At 43.3% G+C, this 22,186-nt stretch overlaps 1 protein-coding gene across 2 annotated transcripts in view; it reads right to left on the bottom strand.

Annotated features, from left to right (window-relative positions):
- KHSRP (KH-type splicing regulatory protein) overlaps window positions 1–21,713 on the bottom strand; it is a 32,175-nt gene extending 10,462 nt beyond the window's left edge. For both annotated transcript variants that reach the window (XM_066614243.1, XM_066614242.1), the window contains exons 1-11: window positions 21,406–21,713; window positions 7,103–7,199; window positions 6,580–6,618; window positions 6,295–6,340; window positions 5,639–5,688; window positions 4,448–4,519; window positions 3,822–3,879; window positions 3,206–3,377; window positions 2,917–3,015; window positions 308–406; window positions 3–105 (exon numbers count right to left, since the gene is read on the bottom strand). In XM_066614243.1, coding sequence (XP_066470340.1) covers window positions 3–105; window positions 308–406; window positions 2,917–3,015; window positions 3,206–3,377; window positions 3,822–3,879; window positions 4,448–4,519; window positions 5,639–5,688; window positions 6,295–6,340; window positions 6,580–6,618; window positions 7,103–7,199; window positions 21,406–21,609 — 1,039 coding nt within the window. In that variant the 5' untranslated portion in view covers window positions 21,610–21,713. The remainder of the gene's footprint in view (window positions 1–2; window positions 106–307; window positions 407–2,916; window positions 3,016–3,205; window positions 3,378–3,821; window positions 3,880–4,447; window positions 4,520–5,638; window positions 5,689–6,294; window positions 6,341–6,579; window positions 6,619–7,102; window positions 7,200–21,405) is intronic.
- Between the last annotated feature and the right edge of the window lie 473 nt (window positions 21,714–22,186).

The following is a 22,186-nucleotide window of genomic DNA, read 5'->3' as shown; positions in this document are numbered from 1 at the left end:
ACCTTGCTTGAACTGTATTCGAACTCCAGCATCATTTTGTATTTTCTTAATCATCTCGCCACTACGTCCAATAACCACACCAACAGAATGCCTGGGTACGGGAACCTGAGCAAGTGGAAAAGACACAAATAAACTGGAGGACAGTTAAAAGCAGTTCAAATTACTAGGAGACTTGGGTCTGGACAACTGGCTTGGCCATCTCCTGCTTTCAGACATGGGAACTGGGTTTTTTTGGGGAGGGAGGGGAGAGACCATTCCACCAGAAGCGACTTTCCCTTTGTCCAGAAAGTTACAGAACCATGCTTACATCTATTCCTCCACCAATCCTGGAACCATATTCATTTCGGTCACCGAAGCCTCCCTGGTCCCGCTCCCGTAGGATGTCCATTACCATTTCACAAGCTTGCTGCAAATAGATAAAATTCAGAATGCCTTTGTGCACCTTCCACAGAGTACTCTTCCTATGATAAATATCTCATCAGGGCATAAGAAATTTGCTATACAATGTATTTGAATTAATGGACTGGCAATTCAATCACCAGCATAGTAAGGCCATACAGCAAAAGAAAAAACATTTTAGGTAGATAGGAGGAGTGAAGGCAAAAGTGAGAAAATGGGAGAAAATGGGAAAAACGGATGGGACAGAACATCCCCATGTTTGATGGACATGGAAGGGCACGTAGTTTTAAGTCGGGTAGGGCACTGTTCAAGTGGAAGGTGCCAGGGTCATTCTCTGCATCCCCAGCTAAAAGGTTCAGGTAGCAGGAAAATAACCTAAGCCTGAGATCTTAGAGAACACCACTGTCAGTTCAGGAGTCAGCACTGAACTAGATCAATGGTTTGATTTAATATAAAGGCAGCTTCAGATGTTGATGGAAAGAAAGTGCAAGGAGTTAAATGAGCAATGCAACTTGGTAAAAAGGATGAGAGGGGGGAGGTACTTTGGCAACAGAACTGGACTTAGGTGCGTGACATGGGCAGACCACAAAGAAGCAGTAGTCAAAAGCAGAAGATAGAACACAAATCAGATTTAAGAACTAGAATGGTTTAGATTTTTGCAGAGCTGCACTGGGAAAAGTAATAATGCTTGGTGGCTGAATACAGACACATGAGAAAGGGCAAAGAAAGCCACAGTTGTGTGCCTAAATCCGCAGTTCCTGAACTGTGCTCTGTGGAGCACTTGATGCTCCACGAAGCATCTCCAAGTGCTCTGTGAAGAGATTGGAAAGAAAAATACACGTGAAGATCTCAAAATTGTGAATTGAAGATGTAGCTTGCCTTAGTGCAGAGCCAGATAATTTGGTTGCAGCTGTTCCAAATACAGCCACACTGTGCAAATCAAAACAGATTCTAATGAGAGGAATGGGACCAAGTTTTCAGGCTATGCTTTATTCTTTTTTGATGCAAAGAGACACTTTTGATTTCGTAACTGTAAAAATGGTTTTAAATGCAATATCTATGTGGGTAACCTACTGTTAATTTACAATAGCTGCTTTGAACTCATTCACAAATGTTTTGCCTTACTTTGTTATTGTTTTTTATTTATGTAGTTAAGTTCTTTATTTCTCTGAAATTAGTGGAGAAAACTTTAAAATGAAATAAAACTTGATGTTTAACATGCCCAAATGCTTAAGATCTTCCACCATCAATACTGTGGTCATTTGGTTTAGTACCTATGAAGGTGCAAGGTGAAAATATCATTGTCCTTATGCCAAAGACACATACAGGTGTTCCCCCTTATCCGTGGGAGTTCCATTCAGGGACCCTGTGGATAACTGAAACTGCGGATATAGGTGAACGAGGGGAGCTTCCCTGGGTCTCCCAATGCCTTATAAGGCATTAAAAAGTCACTTCTGGTTTCTCTGTGAAACCAGAAGTTGAATTTTTTAGCTTTAGAGCTCAGATGTCTCTCTGGAGGCAAGGGGGGGTGCACGGGGGGCCTGGACTTGGGGTCTGGGGGTAAGTGAATCTGCGGGTACAGAGCCCCTCTGTAAATGCAAAATTGAAGTTTTGAGAGAATAATATTCAAAGTTCCCATTTTTAATGACTTTCAATGGGAAAAGTTTAGATCAAAATCTAAACTGTTTAGAATTCAAAAAATAATTCATACTTTTTCTATACAATAAGATACTGACCAACTACTTGAAAAATATAGTTAGGTAAAAACAGGCAAAAATGCACGTATGTGCCCTTGGCATAAGGGACATGATAGTCACAGAGCGCTAATTTCTCTCCTGAAAAGTCCTCTGTGATTCAAGAAGTTTGGGAACTGATGACCTGAACGGAAACAGTTTCAGAAAGTAAGATTTGGGAGGAAATATACAAATCATTTCTTCGGCATACTGAGTCAAGTGAGACAAAACATGTCACAAGAAGCATCAGACAGGCAATTGAAGATGCAGGACAAGAGTGATAAAGCTTCAGTGGTAGAGAAGCAGAACAAATGCCAGGCCAGTATAGGCACTATGGAATACCAAGGTATTTGTTAAGGTGTCATAAATACAAGGAGGTCCTTAAGATGAGCTATTTGACTAAACTGCTGAACAATGCAAAATGAAAGCCAAACCTGCCTCCCACACCTGGCCTGTGACATTTCTGTTTCAGTATGTCTCATCCCAAATGTCAGAGGCTCTGAACACCCATTTCAACATTTCTTCAGCACTTTCTACCAATAGCAGACATCTGGGTGCATGGCTAAAGCTAACTTTTTCCCCCAGGACACAAACTACAACTATAATAGGAAGGCTAATTATCTGTTCAAAAGGAATACAGTGCACCAGCAACTGAAAAAGATAGCTACTACGTAAGAGTCAGTCCCTGTACAAGCCAGAGGGTAACCACGATAGCCCAGTCACAAAAAAGACAAGTGAACATCCAAGCTCAGAGATACGGAGAAAGTTAACCAATGAATCTTACCTGTACTTTGTAGGGGTCCCCAATTATCCGAAGGGGCTTATCTACATTTGTGTTTTGTGAACCGTCCTGAATTAAAATCATTTTCACTCCTGCTCGCTCCTATATTAAGAAAGAATAAGAAGTCAAGTGGACTGCACAATTGCCCAGTTTCTGCAAGCCCATTCTCACACAAAATTTAGAGTCAACCATGGACAAGACAAAAACATCCTTGCTTCCAACTGACAAGAGAAACCAAAACAGCAGAAGTGTTAAGCATGACAAACATTAGCTCTGATGGCCTACCCCTTACCTGCAGCTGCTTAATAGTCTCCCCTCCTTTGCCGATCACCAGGCCTGCTTTCCCAGCGGGGATCATGATTTCTTGCACTGTACCATTCTGTCCATTGGCGTTATCATGGAACTGACCAGGTGGCCCACCACGCCCCCGCGACACAATATCGTCAAGCATCATTTTTGCCTTCCTGCAAAGAAGTAAAAGCCACAACAATGTGCTGGTGATGGAAAAGATTTACAGTCTCTACTCTCACTATTACAGTACTAGCACTTGAAATGAAAGTTCCAGCAACATTTTCTACAACTTCAATGTAAATCAGTATGTTGCTGCTGTATTGGTTCCACAATCTGACACACAACCAGTAACTGGATCAGCTGCAGTCCTTTTTGTTTTGGATATCTATGACTAATAGAGGACCTTGAATTTTAAAGCCATATGAGTGCACTCAGTAGTGTCAATGCCCATTTAACATTCTTTGCACCAGAGATGCTTTGCCCCTCTGCCAGAGTCTAGTACTATGCCACCTTGCAGCTGTATTTTTATTAAAATTTCATGCCCCTTCTTTACCCCCGTGCTGCCCATGCCCTTTTTCTTGAACTACAACTTTGGCAAAGGACAAAAAATTACTCACTGCACAGATTCTGGTGATCCTGTCAAAGACACACTCCGCTCTGGCAATCCTCCACTGTCTGTTGGAGGAAAGGAGACAGGTTGCTGAACTTCTCTTCATCAAAATGCATCTCCCTAGAGAATCTGATCTTTCCTTCAATCACAGACCATCTACAAGACCTGAGGGAACTGGCATTACTGAAGGCCTTAAACAAATTCACACTACAAAAGTTGGCTTGCACTTGTCTGTGGTGCATACCATTGATGAAGTTTTAGTGGCTACAGCAAGTGGCACAAGGGCTGAAAAGTTTGCCTTCAGCAATAAACCAACCAGCTGAAACCTGCTCACACACTTTTTATGCCACCTGAGAAGAATTAGCTTGCCTCAACTTGGGAACATCTGTTTGCTTCACGAGAACGCTGTACATGTGCTTCTAACACAGTAAAACTTTCACAACTAAGAACAGTGTGGAGCTTGTTTGGAACAGGCTAGCCACAAGGCATCTGCTAAAAGTGGCATGCTTTTTTAATCTTTAAACACAATTAGTAACTCATCCTCACTCTTAAATATCAGGTTGAGAAGAATTAATGAACATCTTTCGCTTCAGCTAAATTCTTTCCGTGCTCTGCTTTCTTTCTTCAACTTACCTGGAGAAATCTGTACTTTGCATCCAGAGTCCTGCTGTATTTTGTTAATCTGCTCCCCACCTCTTCCTATGACTGCAAAGTAAGGAGAGCAGCACTAAGAAACTCAAACTTGAAATAAAAGCAGACAAGTTAATTCAAGGTAGGCTTAAAGACAACTTTCTGCTTTAATGGAGAATTGAAAAGATACTTGGCAGGTTCCAGGCAGGACCACAGAACATACTTTCAAAATGATTTTTCTCTCCCCCCCCAGACATTCTATATAGTCAGTTAAAAATGCAGCCAAACATAGGAGAGTTGTGTGCACACATGGAAGGAGCAATAGCCGAGTGGAACAATACCCAAGATTCCCTCAAGTTTCACTGTTTATACAGCACAGAAGAAAGCATGAGGGACAGAAATGCTCCTCCAAAATACGCAATTTCAATTAGCAGAAAGTAAAGTATTTGTGGGTCTTTGCAGCAACGGAGGCAAGACAGTCTACTAGAATCAGAAAGCTCAAGGGGTACCTCAGCACGCATGTTTCAGCCAACTTCAACTTCAGAGCTTGAATGTCAAGCCACTTTAACACAGAGGCTTGTAAACAAAATGCCTTCTGGGAACCAATTCTCGCCTGCTTAGTATAAAATTCTGCTTCAGGCAGTGTTTTGCAGCCACCATTCCTTCTGGCAAAGGCCCACCCAGGACCTCCTACCTTAGCCAGGTTCACTCACAGAAAGTTGTTGAATCCAAAGCAAAGTCCATAAGCTATCCAAAAATACTCTGAACTCCCTTCAGCACTCCTAGCCTGAGCCTGTGAGGTGTCCAGAGTGAATCTGTGCTGCTGCTCAAATCCCAAAAGTCCTGATATGCACAGGAAGTGCTCACGTGACACCAGCCTTAGCATTCAGCCCCTACTATGCCATGAACAGAAACCTTGCCTGAGCACTTCGCAGAGCAGAACACCCACCCCACACCTCTGGCACCAAGTACAATAGCACGGCTCCAAGTACACAGGGGAAACTCAAATGCTTGTCATCTCTCAAAAAAACACACAAAAGGGTCACAAACAAACCAGCCTGCCTGAGCCTTCCCTATGGGAAGCTCAGCCAACAGGCACCGAGACGTCAGGAAGGCACTGGTTAGTAAAGGTGAAGTGACAGTCTTGCAACTAAGACAACAGCAGGGTTCCTGCCTTCCCTGTCTAATACTCACTGAGTCCCACCATGCCATCAGGTACTCTGTACTCTTCAGTCACTGTAGACCTGCAAGGGAAACGGTCAGCAGCTTAAAGTAAGGAGTGGGAGGGTTACAGAAATGGACCTGGTATTCACCAGCATCCATCAAGAAACAAAAAACTGGAGAACTTTCCTTCTCCTGAAAGGGCAGAAAGGAAGGTGGCTGAGCAATCAAGCACCGCTCTGAGGAAATCACCATGCACCGGTGCAAAATGCACCAGCACAGCCTGGCAGAACATGTGGTCCACTACATGGCGCAGAGGCCAAGGGAGCAGCGTTTGTACACAAGGCTCTTCCAACACAGGTTTCAGAAACTAAAGCTATGAAACCAGAAACGACACAAGAGCATGAAGTACCTGAGTAATGGCCAAGCAGCACAACCCTTCACTACCTAACAAGGCACACAAGTGCCTGGAGTGACTGGTCTTCCAAACTGCATGTCTCTCACAAAGCTGGGTGCCGACCCATATCTAACATATCTAACCCATATCTAACCTTTCCCTTTGAGGGCACTAAAATGCTGACCCTCCTTGCAGGCAAATTGAACTCGCATAATAAAAAAGATTAGACCATTCCAGCTCAAGCACATGTTGTGGGGGTGGGGGGAAGGCGGGAAGCAAGCAGCTAATTTACCTGGGGGGAGGATGGATCGGTCCAAGCTGTGGGGGTGGTGGCATCGCTGGAAAGGAAAGCAAAGGAAGGGTCTGGTTATGAATTCATATTCTATCAGAAGCTATAACTCAGCCATGAGCCAAACCATGAGCTGTTTTTAGGCCATGGTCAATTTAATATAATTCCTGCACCCCCTGTAGTTTACATATTCTCCCACTTTTCAGTATCAACATCAGCATGAAAAGAGTTTGCTACAGTTCACAGACATCTTTACCCAGTCCCTTATGCACAAGAAACTGCACTTACGTTCTGGCTGAGGAGCCAGTTTCTTGCTCTCAGGTTGGTCTGTCGAAACAAGAAAAAGAAATGCATCCGAATTCTTTTCAACAATGAGAAGTCAGCCTGAACTCTCTGCCACTATTTAAAACAAAACCCTGCTCCCCCTAAGACTTGTTACTAAAGCAAGGCCTGCTTTGAAAACTTAACTCTATACAACAGATATAGCTTTGATGTGTCCACATTAATATGAGAGCAAGTCCACTAGAGCAAGTCTCTGAGGACTGTTAAGCAAACCCCATCAAAACAAATGGAACCTCTGCAGCTATACTTGAGCAACTGGGTCTATTAAGTTATATTAAGGTAACTGCATGACCTTTGGCAAGTTGCTTTCATTATCACTTCGAAGAGTATGATGTCGTCAGCTCTGGATTCTGAAGTATGTAAGAACAGACTTCTGCATGAATGGTATTTTTCCAAAACCATTTATCCTCCCCCACCTTCCCAAAGGCCTATTCTTACTAGTACTCCCTTTCATTGTATTGTACAGTACCTCCATCCTCTAGTTGCCTCTTCTGACCACCAAATCCAAAGTCAGGAGTGGTGTTGTTCACTGTCGTGGCTGAGTCTCCCCCAATTTTAGCTGCTATCTGGAAATAGAATAGATTCCAGTTACTATAAGGCAAAACCTTCCTATAATTCAGTGAAAATGAAAACAACTAAAACCAAGTCGTTAAACATCAGAGTTGCAAGCATTAGCAACACATACACAAATATAATGCATACAATTTAAGTCTCTTCCCCTAAATTCTAACTGGTTTACATAAAACACATTTAAAATCACATTAAAATACTAATAAAGAGCTGACAACATTGCTTCCTGGACCTGAGATTCTCTTTCCAGGTAACTTGATTGAAATCCCCCAAAAGCATGGGCTACCTCAGAGCTCACCAAACTTTCCAAGCAGGTGACACTCTGCTCCTTGTTCTGCAGGTCATCAAACCCATAAGTAAGGCCGATGACACGACAATGTGCAACGTGATATCATCAGCACTGACTTTTGGGTTTGGGCCTGCAAAGGACCCTAAAATCAGCATAAATGAGGTGAGGGTGGGCAGGAGGGCCCACAAAACCTGGCAAAATGACACACAGCACATGGAGTAGAGCATCTGCTCCACAGTATGTCACATTGTGATGCCAAGCGGCTCAGCCAGTATACCTCCTGCAACACCCCAAGGACTTGTCATGATGCCCAGGCTATCATGATGCCCAATTTGGAAATTACAGTTAATATTTATATCCTATGTATTTCCATACCAGCAACACCTTCATTTTCATTGCTTCGCTCTTTCAGCAGTTTTCAATTATAACCATATTTCAAATTTCATTCACATGTTCTTTCATTCGATGTCATCCAACTTCCCAACATTTGTCAACATTATGTTCGTTTTTCTTATATTTCTGTTTATTTAGATTCTGCACACATTCACATGTGTTATACAGTTATTTATGTTTGTTGTCTGCCAAAGTAATTTGCAAGCTAAATAAAGCTATGCTTTCACATTCATTCATTTTTTACTTTCATCGATGCTCTGGTCCTTAACCAGATGAAAGTGCAAGGTATTGCTGAATTTGCATTTCCTTCAGGGATGAATTACTTTAACACTAACATACCAAAAAATAAAATAAAATAAAGGCAGGGTTTTTTATGGCAACTGTACTTAGTTCATTATACTCACCCAACAGAAAATTTTCCTTTTTTAAAAAAAAACAAAACACCAATAAAGTAGAAGCACTTTTAAGAATTTTAATCTCAGCATATATACTAGATGTCTAGAGCTGCTTGGTTCAGAAGAGGGATACTATAGAAGTTATTCATAACATCCAAGGAAAAACATGACATCACAAAAAATACAGGCAGCCATCAAATTCTGTTCTACTCCTGCACCTCAGAGATGCAACTGTATTCTTCTGATGATGGAGCTAATAGCTGACCCCTTTTCATGATTACCAGACAATAGCTTTCAATTCCACATAGATCTCAACATGCCTGCACGCACTAAAGCATAAAAGACATACTAACTCTATGCCAGGAACAGCCACCACTCAACTTCAGGTTGTATTACAAAGGAAAGAACAGACTACACCAGGAAGTTTCACCAAAAAGAAGCAGTACTGTCTAGGGTTGATTCCAAGCATCCTGTGTTTAAAAACCTGCACAGATGCAGGTAATAAACAAGACTATGAAAGACTTTGAAGAAATGTCTTCATTCGATAGAATGTGGTAAGTGTGCACCAAAGAGATGCAAGGCCTGGCTGTCACAATAAAGGGACATTAAATCAGAGCAGCAATTCTTACACATCTCACACACTGGGACGCACTTTTGAGAATGAGAAGCTGTCAGGAACCACCAGAAGTAATGTCATGACCGAGAGTGACATCATCAAGCAGGAAAATTTTTAGCCGTCCTAGGCTGCAAGCATCCTACCTGCACTTACCCAGGAGTAAGTCCCATTTACTATCATTAAGAAAATAAAAGTACAGGTCTGTAACATTTCCCCAAATGCTGTCACGTCCCATGGTAGCATCCAGTCTTAAAAATATTCAAATGAATGAACATAAGAACATAAGAACAGCCCCACTGGATCAGGCCATAGGCCCATCTAGTTCAGCTTCCTGTATCTCACAGCGGCCCACCAAATGCCCCAGGGAGCACACCAGATAACAAGAGACCTCATCCTGGTGCTCTCCCCTACATCTGGCATTCTGACATAGCCCATTCCTAAAATCAGGAGGTTGCGCATACACATCATGGCTTGTACCCCATAATGGATTTTTCCTCCAGAAACTCGTCCAATCCCCTTTTAAAGGCGTCTAGGCTAGACGCCAGCACCACATCCTGTGGCAAGGAGTTCCACAGACCGACCACGCGCTGAGTAAAGAAATATTTTCTTTTGTCTGTCCTAACCCGCCCAACACTCAATTTTAGTGGATGTCCCCTGGTTCTGGTATTATGTGAGAGTGTAAAGAGCATCTCCCTATCCACTCTGTCCATCCCCTGCATAATTTTGTATGTCTCAATCATGTCCCCCCTCAAGCGTCTCTTTTCTAGGCTGAAGAGGCCCAAACGCCGTAGCCTTTCCTCATAAGGAAGGTGCCCCAGCCCCGTAATCATCTTAGTCGCTCTCTTTTGCACCTTTTCCATTTCCACTATGTCTTTTTTGAAATGCGGCGACCAGAACTGGACACAATACTCCAGGTGTGGCCTTACCATCGATTTGTACAACGGCATTATAATACTAACCGTTTTGTTCTCAATACCCTTCCTAATGATCCCAAGCATAGAATTGGCCTTCTTCACTGCCGCCGCACATTGGGTCGACACATTTATCGACCTGTCCACCACCACCCCAAGATCTCTCTCCTGATCTGTCACAGACAGCTCAGAACCCATCAGCCTATATCTAAAGTTTTGATTTTTTGCCCCAATGTGCATGACTTTACACTTACTGACATTGAAGCGCATCTGCCATTTTGCTGCCCATTCTGCCAGTCTGGAGAGATCCTTCTGGAGCTCCTCACAATCACTTCTGGTCTTTACCACTCGGAAAAGTTTGGTGTCGTCTGCAAACTTAGCCACTTCACTGCTCAACCCTGTCTCCAGGTCATTTATGAAGAGGTTGAAAAGCACCGGTCCCAGGACAGATCCTTGGGACACACTGCTTTTCACCTCTCTCCATTGTGAAAATTGCCCATTGACACCCACTCTCTGCTTCCTGGCCTCCAACCAGTTCTCAATCCACGAGAGGACCTGTCCTCTAATTCCCTGACTGTGGAGTTTTTTCAGTAGCCTTTGGTGAGGGACCGTGTCAAACGCCTTCTGAAAGTCCAGATATATAATGTCCAGGGGTTCTCCCGCATCCACATGCCTGTTGACCTTTTCAAAGAATTCTATAAGGTTTGTGAGGCAAGACTTACCCTTACAGAAGCCATGCTGACTCTCCCTCAGCAAGGCCTGTTCGTCTATGTGTTTTGAGATCCTATCTTTGATGAGGCATTCCACCATCTTACCCGGTATGGATGTTAGGCTGACCGGCCTATAGTTTCCCGGGTCCCCCCTCTTTCCCTTTTTAAAAATAGGCGTGACATTTGCTATCCTCCAATCTTCTGGTACCGTGGCCGTTTTGAGGGACAAGTTGCATACCTTAGTCAAGAGATCTGCAACTTCATTCTTCAATTCCTTAATAACCCTTGGGTGTATGCCATCAGGGCCCGGTGACTTATTGATCTTTAATTTATCAATGAGGTCTGAAACATCTTCTCTTTTAACCTCTATCTGACTTAACTCCTCGGTCAGGAGGGGCCGTTCGGGCAGCGGTATCTGCCCGAGGTCTTCTGCCGTGAAGACAGATGCAAAGAACTCATTTAATTTCTCTGCCATCTCTAAGTCTCCTTTTATCTCCCCTTTCCCTCCCCCACCATCCAGAGGGCCAACCGCTTCTCTGGCGGGTTTCCTGCTTCTAACATATTTGAAGAAGCTTTTATTATTCCCCTTAATGTTGCTGGCCATGCGTTCCTCATAGTCTCGCTTGGCCTCCCCTATCACCTTCTTACATTTCTTTTGCCACAGTTTATGTTCCTTTTTATTCTCCTCATTAGGGCAAGACTTCCATTTATGGAAGGAAGCTTCCTTGCCCTTCACAGCCTCTCTAACTTGGCTGGTTAGCCATGCGGGCACTCTCCTGGATTTAGTGGAACCCTTCTTTCTTTGCGGTATACACCTCTGCTGGGCCTCTATTACTGTTGTTTTAAGCAGCCTCCATGCACTCTGGAGAGACTGGACTCTTCTTACCCTCCCTTTCAACCTCCTTCTAACCAGCCTCCTCATCTGAGGGAAGTCCGCCCGTCGGAAGTCAAGGGTTTTTGTTAGAGATTTGCCTGGTATTCTTCCCCCAACGTGCACGTCAAAACGGATCGCAGCATGATCACTGTTCCCCAATGGCTCAGTAACGTTTACATCTCTAACCAGGTCCTGCGTACCGCACAAAATTAAATCCAGAGTCACCTGTCCTCTGGTGGGCTCCGTGACTAGCTGATCTAAGCCACAGTCATTTAGCACGTCAAGAAATCCGGTTTCCTTATCGTGACCAGAACACAAATTGACCCAGTCAATATGAGGATAATTGAAGTCCCCCATGATTACAACCCTGTCCTTCCTTGTCACCTCCCTGATCTGTTTCCTCATTTCAAGGTCCCCATCAGATTTCTGGTCTGGAGGACGATAGCACGCCCCCAGTATTACATCGCTGCACAAGCCTGGTAATTTAACCCACAGAGATTCTACGGTGGAGTCGGACCCACCTTCAATCTCTACTTTGCTGGATTCTATCCCTTCCTTAACATAAAGGGCCACCCCACCTCCAACACGCCCCTGCCTGTCCCTCCTGTAGAGTTTATAGCCCGGGATTGCGGTATCCCACTGATTCTCCGCATTCCACCAGGTTTCCGTTATGCCCTGGGGACCCACCTGAAATTTGCTCGCGACCCACAGTTTGAGAAACACTGAATCAGTGTTTATGGTTATAGCAACCAATTGGGATACATTTTTATTTAGGTATATATCAAAATAATGAATGGAAAATTTAGATTTAAATCTGTTTAGATCAGCACCAATTTAAATGAATCTACACCAGTCTGAGGTGAAGAGCCCTCAAAAGTTGGCCACTCCTATTCTCTAGTAAGACAGGTGAGTGTGCATGCACAGGCATGACTCCCTGAACCAGCCTCTCATGAATGTTCAATTCCATCAGTCTACTACATTCAGGCCAATAGAATCAGATACCAAAATCCTAGTGGTGGTGCAAGAGGGGCATATTCTAAAGCTCACATACCAAATGCTGGTACAAGCATCAGATCAGCTCTGCTATACAAGGAGCACTGTCAGTGTAGGGACGGGCAGGGAAGAGTAGCAAGTACATGATCCAAGTTTTACAACTAGTCACGGACAGTCTCTTACTATCAGACTTAGGGTGCAAGTTTGGTTACTTGAGTAGTAACGCAAGTTACCTCGAGATGTTTAAATACATCAATGGAATGGGTTAGATGCCTACCAGGAAGTAAAGCATTCAAGTGATAGGGAGCAGAAAGGCAGAAGGAGCACAGGTGGGAAACAAAAGTAACTTGGAGAGCATGTTGGGTAACAAGATGAAAGCAAGAGAATAAGAACATTTGGCAGTTCAAGCCAATAAAGATGGGAAAGTGGACTACATTAGTCCTGAGAAATTCAAGGCAGAAACAAGGATTGGAAGAAAATGACAGGTGCATATCTAAATACTAGTGCAGACACAAATAAAAAAACTACAAGAACTGTTAAAGGATGTTATATCAGAAAAGTTTTTTTAGAAGTGATTTAGGCTGCAATCCTATGCCCATTTATCTGGGAGGAAGCCCCAAAGAACATAGTGGGATTTACTTCTGAGTACACAGGCACAAGATTGCACTGTTAATGTAGCAGTGATGCTCAAGCTGGATAGGTCCCAAGGTGAAGCACAACAAAGGATCAGTAACTCCTCATATTTTTTATGTCTCAACTGACTTCACAGAAGTTGAGTTAAACTTGTGGAGTTAGACTTGCGGAGATCACTGAATCTGAAGGATAAGGATTACACATTTTACTCTGTGGTTTGCAAGACACAACAGAGGATCAATTTCTTTTTTGTATCAAACAAGAGATATACTGACATAAGATGTACTGACAGCTGTAATTTATGGATTTCAGATTACTCACCAGTTTCATGAATTGCTTGTTGGGGGAAAAAGGAAAAAAATCTGGTGACTGGAACAAAATCTCTCTGATAGGAAATAGATATTAGCAAATCACAGATGATATGTAATTGTGTGTTCAATTAAAAGGATGAACTGTTCAGTTGGGAAGGCAACAGAGGTCATTTCAAGAAAAGCCAGTGAAAGCGAGTCTAACCATAAAATTAAAAAAAGACCTGGAGATAAGTTTGGAAGAACTGGTGAAGCAGCATGTATTAGGGGTGCCAAGTTTGAGAGCAGTGAGGTAGAATAGGACAACGATTGAGATTGAAGAAAACATTAGCATAGGTGAAACAAACACTTTGAACATGAAAATAAGGCAATGGAACTGAAGCAAAAGTTGTGTGCCCAATAAAAACAAAAGTAGAGGATTATGAGAACTTTCGTGGATTTTTTACTCAGTTCATTATTTCAGAGGTATCCCACATGCAAAGTGATAAGTAGTCAATAGACAATTTGTAGTCAATAAGTAGTCAATAGACAATTACACAATTTGAGAAGATAAGTAATAGAGATTCAAGAGCCAAGTACAGACAGATTCCAACTTTATAAAAAACCTTCCGCTTTGGCAGAACCTTCATCTTTGGTTCCAATGAATTAATGTTTGGAGTAGAATTAGACCCTGAAGTACTGGAAGAATTAGTGTAATTGTTAAGACTTTTAAAGCTCATGCTGTATGCTCATGGAAGTGTGTAAATCATCTAGATAGGAGATACTTTCTCCCACAGCAGACAAAACAAAATCAACAGGACTACTCATTGATACATTTGCATAACTGAATCTCTATGGTAAGATTATGGCATCAAATATAGAACAAAACATGACATTTTAATTTGGGAAAGTGAAGATTACCTCATACCACAGGTTAGCAATCCAGCTAACAATTTTCTTCCGAACTGTGGAAAGGCAGAATATGAATCTAACAAATAAAATAAGCAAGTCTATCTTGAGGGAACTGCTAATTTCCATAGGCAGCAATACATCTGGCAAAGCTTCATCCTTTCACACTGTTTCATTATAATGCTCTTAATCCTGACTTGACTGACAACCATTATAGCCAACTAAGCAGTGCATTCTGCGTACGGTAGGGCCAATCAGCTCTCACTGTTTTCAACAGCATCCTCTTTAGCTCTCATTTAAGTAGCTTTCATGTAGCTTTCAGTTTTGGAGAAACAGATTCCCTGGAATTGACACAGGTATTACCAAACACACAACTGCCATCACAAAATGCAGCTGATAGACAGAAGTGCACTAGTTTTTTATAAGCTCCTACACTACTGGACAGCCAAACTTAAGAACGAGGATGCTGCTGGGAGGTACAAATGAATGCTTTAATAATTATATTTGGTTGTCTTACCCAGCAATTCAGATCTTTTGAATCAAGTTTGTGGAAGTTGTGGAACATATCACAGCTGTGGAAGTACCACAGAACCCAGTGGCATTATTACTAAGCTCCTTGGAAAACTGGGATAATTTAATACAAAGAACCAACATGGTTATTCTCAATCTTTTTAGCCCCGCAACCTACCTTCAGTCCAGAGCTCGGCAACCTACAAGTGCTGGTAGTGATATGACATCGCCAACAAAACTTCCATGTAGCCGAGCTTCCACACTTTTCCTTTGCACAAAAACCAACCTTTGGAGCATGTTTTCATTGGGAAAACATGACACGACTTGGTCCATAGCAGGCCGAGAGCCACTGAGCACTCTGTTCAGATGTCTTTGACCCACTGCGGGCCAAGCCACATCATGTTCTCACTGACAAAAATGTGCTCCTGACACTGGCTTTTCATATCACAAAATGTGAAAGTACTGCAACCCCGAAGCCAGCAGAGTTTGGGTGACATTCCATGACCTACCAAAAATTGAGAACTGCTGAACTAATGTGTTGACAGCAAAGACAGTGGTGACAAAAGAAGAAACACAACCTCCAATGGTAAGCAAGCATGTAAAATAAAAATACTGTATGAAATATTGAAATTTAGATAAATGTGTGCGTTTTTACAAGAAATAAGGTTTTCCACCAAGTTGTGTCCAATATAATAAATGGATGATCAGAGAAAGTATGAAAAATGTTTCTTTTGCAAAAATGTTTGAATTGCAGAGAAAATCTGTGGATTTTTATTACAAAAGGACTACAAATGTCAATTTTTGCAATTTAATTCAAGTTCTGCATTTCTGTAAACAGAAAGGTTGAGAGAAAAGATAGGAACGTTAAGAATGTTGTAATAGTAATACAGAAATATCAACAAGAACTTCAATTGCATATAAAAAGAGAAAAGAATTTTTATAATGTTGCAATGATTAAACTAGGGGTCTCCAAATTTTTTGGAAAGAGGACCACATCGTCTCTCTGACCCTGTGTTGGGGGCAGGAAAAAAATAATTTACATTTCAAGTTTGAATAAATTTACATATATGAATATATTTGAGATGGAACTTATATGAATGAAAGAACGTCTTGCAAATAGCTCAAGGCCTATAAAAGGGCTTGCACAAAGCAAGGCTAGCCTTTTCTTTGCTGCCACTGCTGCATCACAAACATTAAATAGCAAGCAGTGGAGGGAGCCCTCATCCCACAGCTTATGTGAGAGGTTGAACTGTCGCCCTCATGCTGAGAGCAGTTGCATCGGGCCAGCATGGGCTCCAGCCAGAGGCTCATAGGAGATTGGGGTCCCCGAGGGCCTCAAGTGGCCCCTGGGCCGGGGTTTGAGCACTCCTGGATTAAATCAAGAGAACTAATACAATCCTATGCATATCAACTCAGAAGTCCCATCAAGTTCAATGGGATTTACTTCCAGAGAAACATGCATAAGACTGCAGTCTCAAGCCATTGAACAACTATGTGGGAAGAATGGAATCAAACGTAATATCCCATAAAGTTGTAATCTCGATAATAGTTGACCAAGTGGAAAAGTGAGAAAAGGGAATGAACTCTGTTTGAATGCCAGAAGCCATTCAGGAAAGAACAGCAGAGAAAGCATCAGGAATTGAAGGATGACATCCTATATAAATTTTCTGCGGAGTAAACCTAATGGAACACAATGGAACTTCCAACAAGATGTAAGATTGTATTGTTATTTAAGGAAGCAGTAAAGGTCAAAAGCATAAAAATGGCACTGGGAATAGACCAGAAAGGAGAATTAAGGCATAATCTTGGGAATGTCAGCAAATAACGACAAGGTCTGAGTGCACACCTAATCAAGGAAACACAGGCCGGTGCTGTACCCTGCAGAAACACATATCCTGCAGAAACACATTTTCAAAAAACAGCACCAGTACAGTGGGAGCATACGAAGTAAGCATATACATTGGTTCACCTAGGTCAGTAATATCTGTATTGACTGGCAGGAGTCTTTCCCTGGAGATGATAGAGATTTAACATGGGACCCTCTGAATAAAAAGCATTCTCTGCTGCTGAGCTATGACCTCTCCCTGTAAGCACTGGCATGAGCCTCATTCAGAAAGTTATTCAGGACAGAAGATGTGCAGACCCGTGGCTGGTTTAGTGCTATATGAACAAGTTCATGCACTCCGTTTTCTCTCCTCCAGGCAAACCATGCCCAGTTCAGATATACCAGCAAACTATAGTTTACCACTAAATCAGAAGTGAAAAAGAAAACTGACAAATGAGCACAAGGTTTGTTCAAGAAGCATCAAACTGTCATTTGCCATATCTGAACAGAACCCCCATTAACCCTAAAAGGGCAGTAAGACAGTTAACAGAATACAAGAACTGTGCCAAATTCCTAAGAAACTCTGTAGCAGAAATGGGTTGGCCAAACAAATTAAGGATATCCAGAGGGCAAAGAGTCTGAAGCAAAAAAGTCAATTTGGACTTAAAGAGAAAAAAATGACTAAAGTAAGGAAAGGTTGCAATGATTCATATTTTAGGAATATAGCAAGAAATATCACCAAACCAGACAATAAATGCATAGGCAAGGGAATAAATGGGTGAAAAGGAGATGCCTAGAAAGATTGATTACAGGGAATAAGACAGTGAAACTAATTAGAGAAAAATACTCCAATTAACAGTCAATACAGAATCAAGGATGGCTTGGTATGTTTCTCATTAGTCTCAAACAGTGGAGTAAGGCTCAGCAACAATTCCATGTACGCAAACAGCGTGTGAATACTTTCTCATGTGGAATTTTTGCCCTTAAGCAACCATCTGCCCCCCCATACTGCACCATGCCACCCCATCAGTATGATTTGGCATGATCTGCAGCCATTTTAGTTCCCCTCACTTGTTGCAACCCCACAAATGTTGCTTCACAACCGCAAGGTTGAAGAACACTGCTTTAGAGTGTCTCCATGCTTTGGAGACCAAGTTCCATGGTTATGTCAAGAGCTGTTACTGCAAGACCTCATCATTCAGTCTAGGAAATGCTATAAAGAATTTAGTTCTCAAAATCTGAATTTCACCAAGCTGTACATCAATCAGTTTGCCCAGTTGACATCATGGTGTAACAAAAGGAAAAATGATTCTACAACTACTATGATGCCAAGTCAGAAATTGGTGGACAAGTTCTTTTTATATATTCAGAGGCACCAGATCAGCATCTGCAGAGGCTGTCACCTCAACAAAGACAAGTAGAGCATGGGCAACTTCCACCAATGCCCTCAGCCATGCAGCACATCTGTTACTATTCCCTAACTGTGTACTACTGTCTAAAAAATAAGACCTTCCCCTGTACCAGGCATCAGAACTAGAACCAAATTTAACTATGTAGAAATTACTAACTTATGTTTAGACAAATTTCAGAATTCCTTTTTCATGCTGCATAGATTTATTACAAATCAAAAAAGTATAGTGCTATTTTTTTGTCGTGTCTATTCTTAACTAATGTGGTGGTGGCCAAAATAAAGGCCAATCTACTGCTACTCTGATAGCATGTTTTTCAACAATGAAGAACAATCCAAGACATGAAAATTATACCACAATCTCAACAGTAAGCAACTCAGAGGAAGACTGCAATTTAACTCAGTTCTAGACTTCTAAACTGTCGCTATTTTCATTGTTTTCTTTGAAAACAAGACATACTAAGTCACAGGAAAGACATACTAAGTCACAGTCATAGGAAAGAATGCCTAATAGATATACCATCCCTTCCCACCCTGAAATTCTGAATGGTTGATTTTACCACAACTTTTACAATGTAATAAATTGATATGGAAGCTAATTAATAACAATGGTATTAATTCTTAAAAGAGTTTTGGATAACTTTAACTTCACATTAAGGAAGTTCCAGGATGGTGGGTGGGTGGGGTGGAAATCCAGATTTTTCATTTGCAAAGGACCTCTCTCAAGGAACACATCTGAGAACAAAAAGTTACTTTATTCCAGAACAGAATACTGAAAGAAACTCCATCCTATGCCACGTGCAAATCAAAGCTGTGCTTTAAAGCCCTGTTCAAACCATGGACCTCAATGGTGTCTTCAAGTTAATCATAGTCTCTTAGGCTAACCTATCTTGCAGAGGTGTTGTAAGGATGAGATACACTGTAAGCTTCTTGATGGAAGATTTGGAGATGCAAGAATTTCCCTTTCAAATTCCCATTGCAACATAACAGCCCTCACTAAAGTTCCCCAGCCTGTATCACCCATTTCCAGAAGACCAAAAAAACCCAACTCTGCCTGGAATCAAAACTGTTCGAAACTGTGGTGCTATACCCAGCACAGAGAGTGACAGCTGCTCGACAGTGCTAAGGCAAGAGGCACTCTGCACACACAAAAAGCAATGTATCTCTATAACTTAAGCCCGTTCATAAAATTATATCCAAATCCTTTCTACCACTTCTTCCCATCACTGCCATTACTTATCCTTGATCCCCTTCGCATACCCTGCTTTCTGCCCAGGATCGTGTTTATTTCTATGGAAATCAGGACTATTACTTAGTGTTGAGTAGTGTTTCTCAACCCTTAGTTGAGTAGTGTTTGTCCTCCACTGTACTGCTTCACAAGGTTCACCTATTTGAAGTACCAACGGAAGTAACTGGAAATGACATTTCCAGTTACTTCTGGGTTGGGAGGACAGATGAGATGCAGCAAACATCAGTAAAAGGCTCAGGGTGGACAAAAGGGCTATTTTGAACACCAAAAAGCATGCTTTGGCGCCTCCTACTACTGTGTGTTGTGTCATATCTCTGGTTTTGCTGCTGGCAGCAGGTTTCCAGAGGTCCTGCAAGTAGCACCAGACACCACCTCAAGTACCCCTGGTGGTACCCATATATAAGAACAGTCCCACTGGATCAGACCACAGGCCCATCTAATCCAGCTTCCTGTATCTCACAGTGGCCCACCAAATGCCCCAAGGAGCACACAAGACAATACTGCTGGTTGAGAAACACTGACTTAGAGTATCCATAAGCACAGCACTTTACAAAGTGTAACTGAACAGGTTCCTCTGCCAACCCATCAAAGTGCTGCAGGTGAGAACAAGGTAATGGAATTCTGAGGTGATAGACTACCACTCCAGACAGCAAAAAGAGATTTTTTACTATCTCCTTAGATAAAAAACAAAAAAGCACACACAAGTTGTACAATCTGCATTGTGACCCCCAATTCCTGTATATGAAAAGTAAAGCATTGGGAGAAAGGTTAGCATGGCACTCTTCAGTGTGGTGGTCCACTACAGTACTTGAAAAATTATTAAGAACCATCTTGCAAGTACAACTGTCTGTCCCCAACCTTTAATAACTTGTTTGTTTGTCAGGACGTTTCCTCCAATTGCCCCGACAGGGGCACAGCTCTCAAATAGCCCATGCCTGCAATGCAACGAAAAACAACCCAGAGATGGACATATACACCATATTACTGTGCATTACAGGTAGGGGGGAATCACATTTTTGCACGATCCCCTGTGTTACCTTGCATGCACAGATCAAGCACACGAATGAATGGGATGAACTAGAACTTGTCTCCTCCATGTGCCTGTAATTCCACACCCCAACTATGAAAAATGGGAAAGTGTTGTGAAATGGTATCACACCCCCTCCCCACAACACACTGTGCAAGCATATGGCAGCCTGATCTATCAGGAAAAGATTTATGAGGTACTTTTCCACTATGCATAGTTTATGTTTACAGAATTTAGTTGGTTTATTTTTTAGGGAGTTTATGTGGCTTATTTTTTTAGCCTTCCACTATGCATAGTTTATTAAATTTACAGAGATTTGCAATTGCAAAGCTTGTATGCCACATCAGTGCAATCCTATGCATGTCTACTCAGAAGTCCCAATACGTTCAACAGGTCTTACTCCCAGAAAAGTGTGTATACGATTGCAGCCTTAGGTCCAATTCTATCCAACTTTGCAGCCTTAGGGTCCAACTTTCCAGCTCTGGTGTGGCCACAATGTAGCCCTGTGGAAAGGGAACCCATGTTCCCATACCTTGAGAAGGCGCCAATGACTGCCCCTCCACCACAGGTTGCAATGCACATCTACTGGCACAACTGCACCAACACTGGAAAATTGGACAAGACTGGGCCCATAGTTAGTTTGTACAGTATCAATCTGTACTGCTGAAGTCCAGAATGCTATCATCACAGCGCATTGGAGACTGAGGCAAGGTCTCCACCTGTTCAACTTAAAAACTCTCCTAGCAAGCGGGTCAAGCAGCAGACAGACTGGCCAGGAACGCACTCAACTTTTATCCCCATAGGACGAGCGAGCTTTGCAGTTGCAGATCTCTGTTTTCAAGGGGGAGCCAAACAGGCCTGCGACAGCACCCCTCTCAGCCTGCAGAGTCCAGCCCAGAGTTCCACCCTCCACCCACTCAGAGGCTCGGGCACGGCTTCCACGTGGTGCGCTTTCAAAGACGCCTTTCTAAACACGCTGCAGGGGGAGAGCGATGCTCAGCCTCTGGTCTTGAGAAGCTACTTTTCTGCTTGCAGGGAGCGGCTCCCACCCTGGAGCCGGAGCACTCCACCCCCTCCGGCTTCCTGCCTGTGCAGTCGGGGCTGCAGCCTCGCCGCCGCCACCAGGCCGCTGAGGGAGTTAGAGAGCCGCACCGCGGCGCTCCCCTCTCTCACCTGCCGGGCGCGCTGAACCGCGTCGGCGAAGGCGTCCTTGCGGATTCCACCCGGTCCTGGACCCGCCGCTCCACCGGCCTGGCCGGCGCCGCCAGCGCCTCCTCCGCCGGCCTGACTGGACGGCCCAGTGGCCCCCGCGCCACCACCCGCGCCCGGCGGCCCGGCGGAAGGCGGCGGCGGACCGCCCGCGCTATAGTCCGACATGGCGGCGGCGGCGGCGGAAGAATTGGAGGAAGCGGCGGCAACGAGGGATCAACGCGGGAACCAGGCCGAGCGCTCTCGCTCTCTCTCCCCACACACACACGCCCGCACGGCACGCTGGGAACGCAAGGAGACGGAACTCCTCCTTCATTGTTCCCGCCTCCTGCCCGGCCAATCGCGTACGGGCTGCAGATGACTGGCAGAGCAAGGGAGCCATTGGGCGAAAAGAGAAACAGGCGGCCTCAGGGCCTAACCTATTAAAAGCGAAAGTAGGCTGGTGCTATAATTTGAGTGCCAGGTAGGTCGCCCAATGACCTGGAAGGCGACGAATCTGGGATGCTTATCCCTATTGGAGGAGGAGTAGAGGGGTGGAATGAGAAACGGACGCTGAGCCAATCAGCAAGGATATGTAGCTTAACCTCAATTCGTTTATTGGAGCGAAGATGGATACGTCATGTGCCAACCAACCATCCGCGTAAGTATCAACCAATCCCAGCGCTGCATTATCCCTAAAGCTTTGGTCGAATCCCGCTCGACGCTTGAAGGAGTTGAAGGGCAGGCGGGAGGCTTGATTGGCAGG

Source organism: Tiliqua scincoides, chromosome 2 (genome assembly GCF_035046505.1).
Source record: "Tiliqua scincoides isolate rTilSci1 chromosome 2, rTilSci1.hap2, whole genome shotgun sequence".
Lineage (NCBI taxonomy): Eukaryota > Metazoa > Chordata > Lepidosauria > Squamata > Scincidae > Tiliqua > Tiliqua scincoides.
This window is presented reverse-complemented; position numbering and strand designations above follow the sequence as displayed.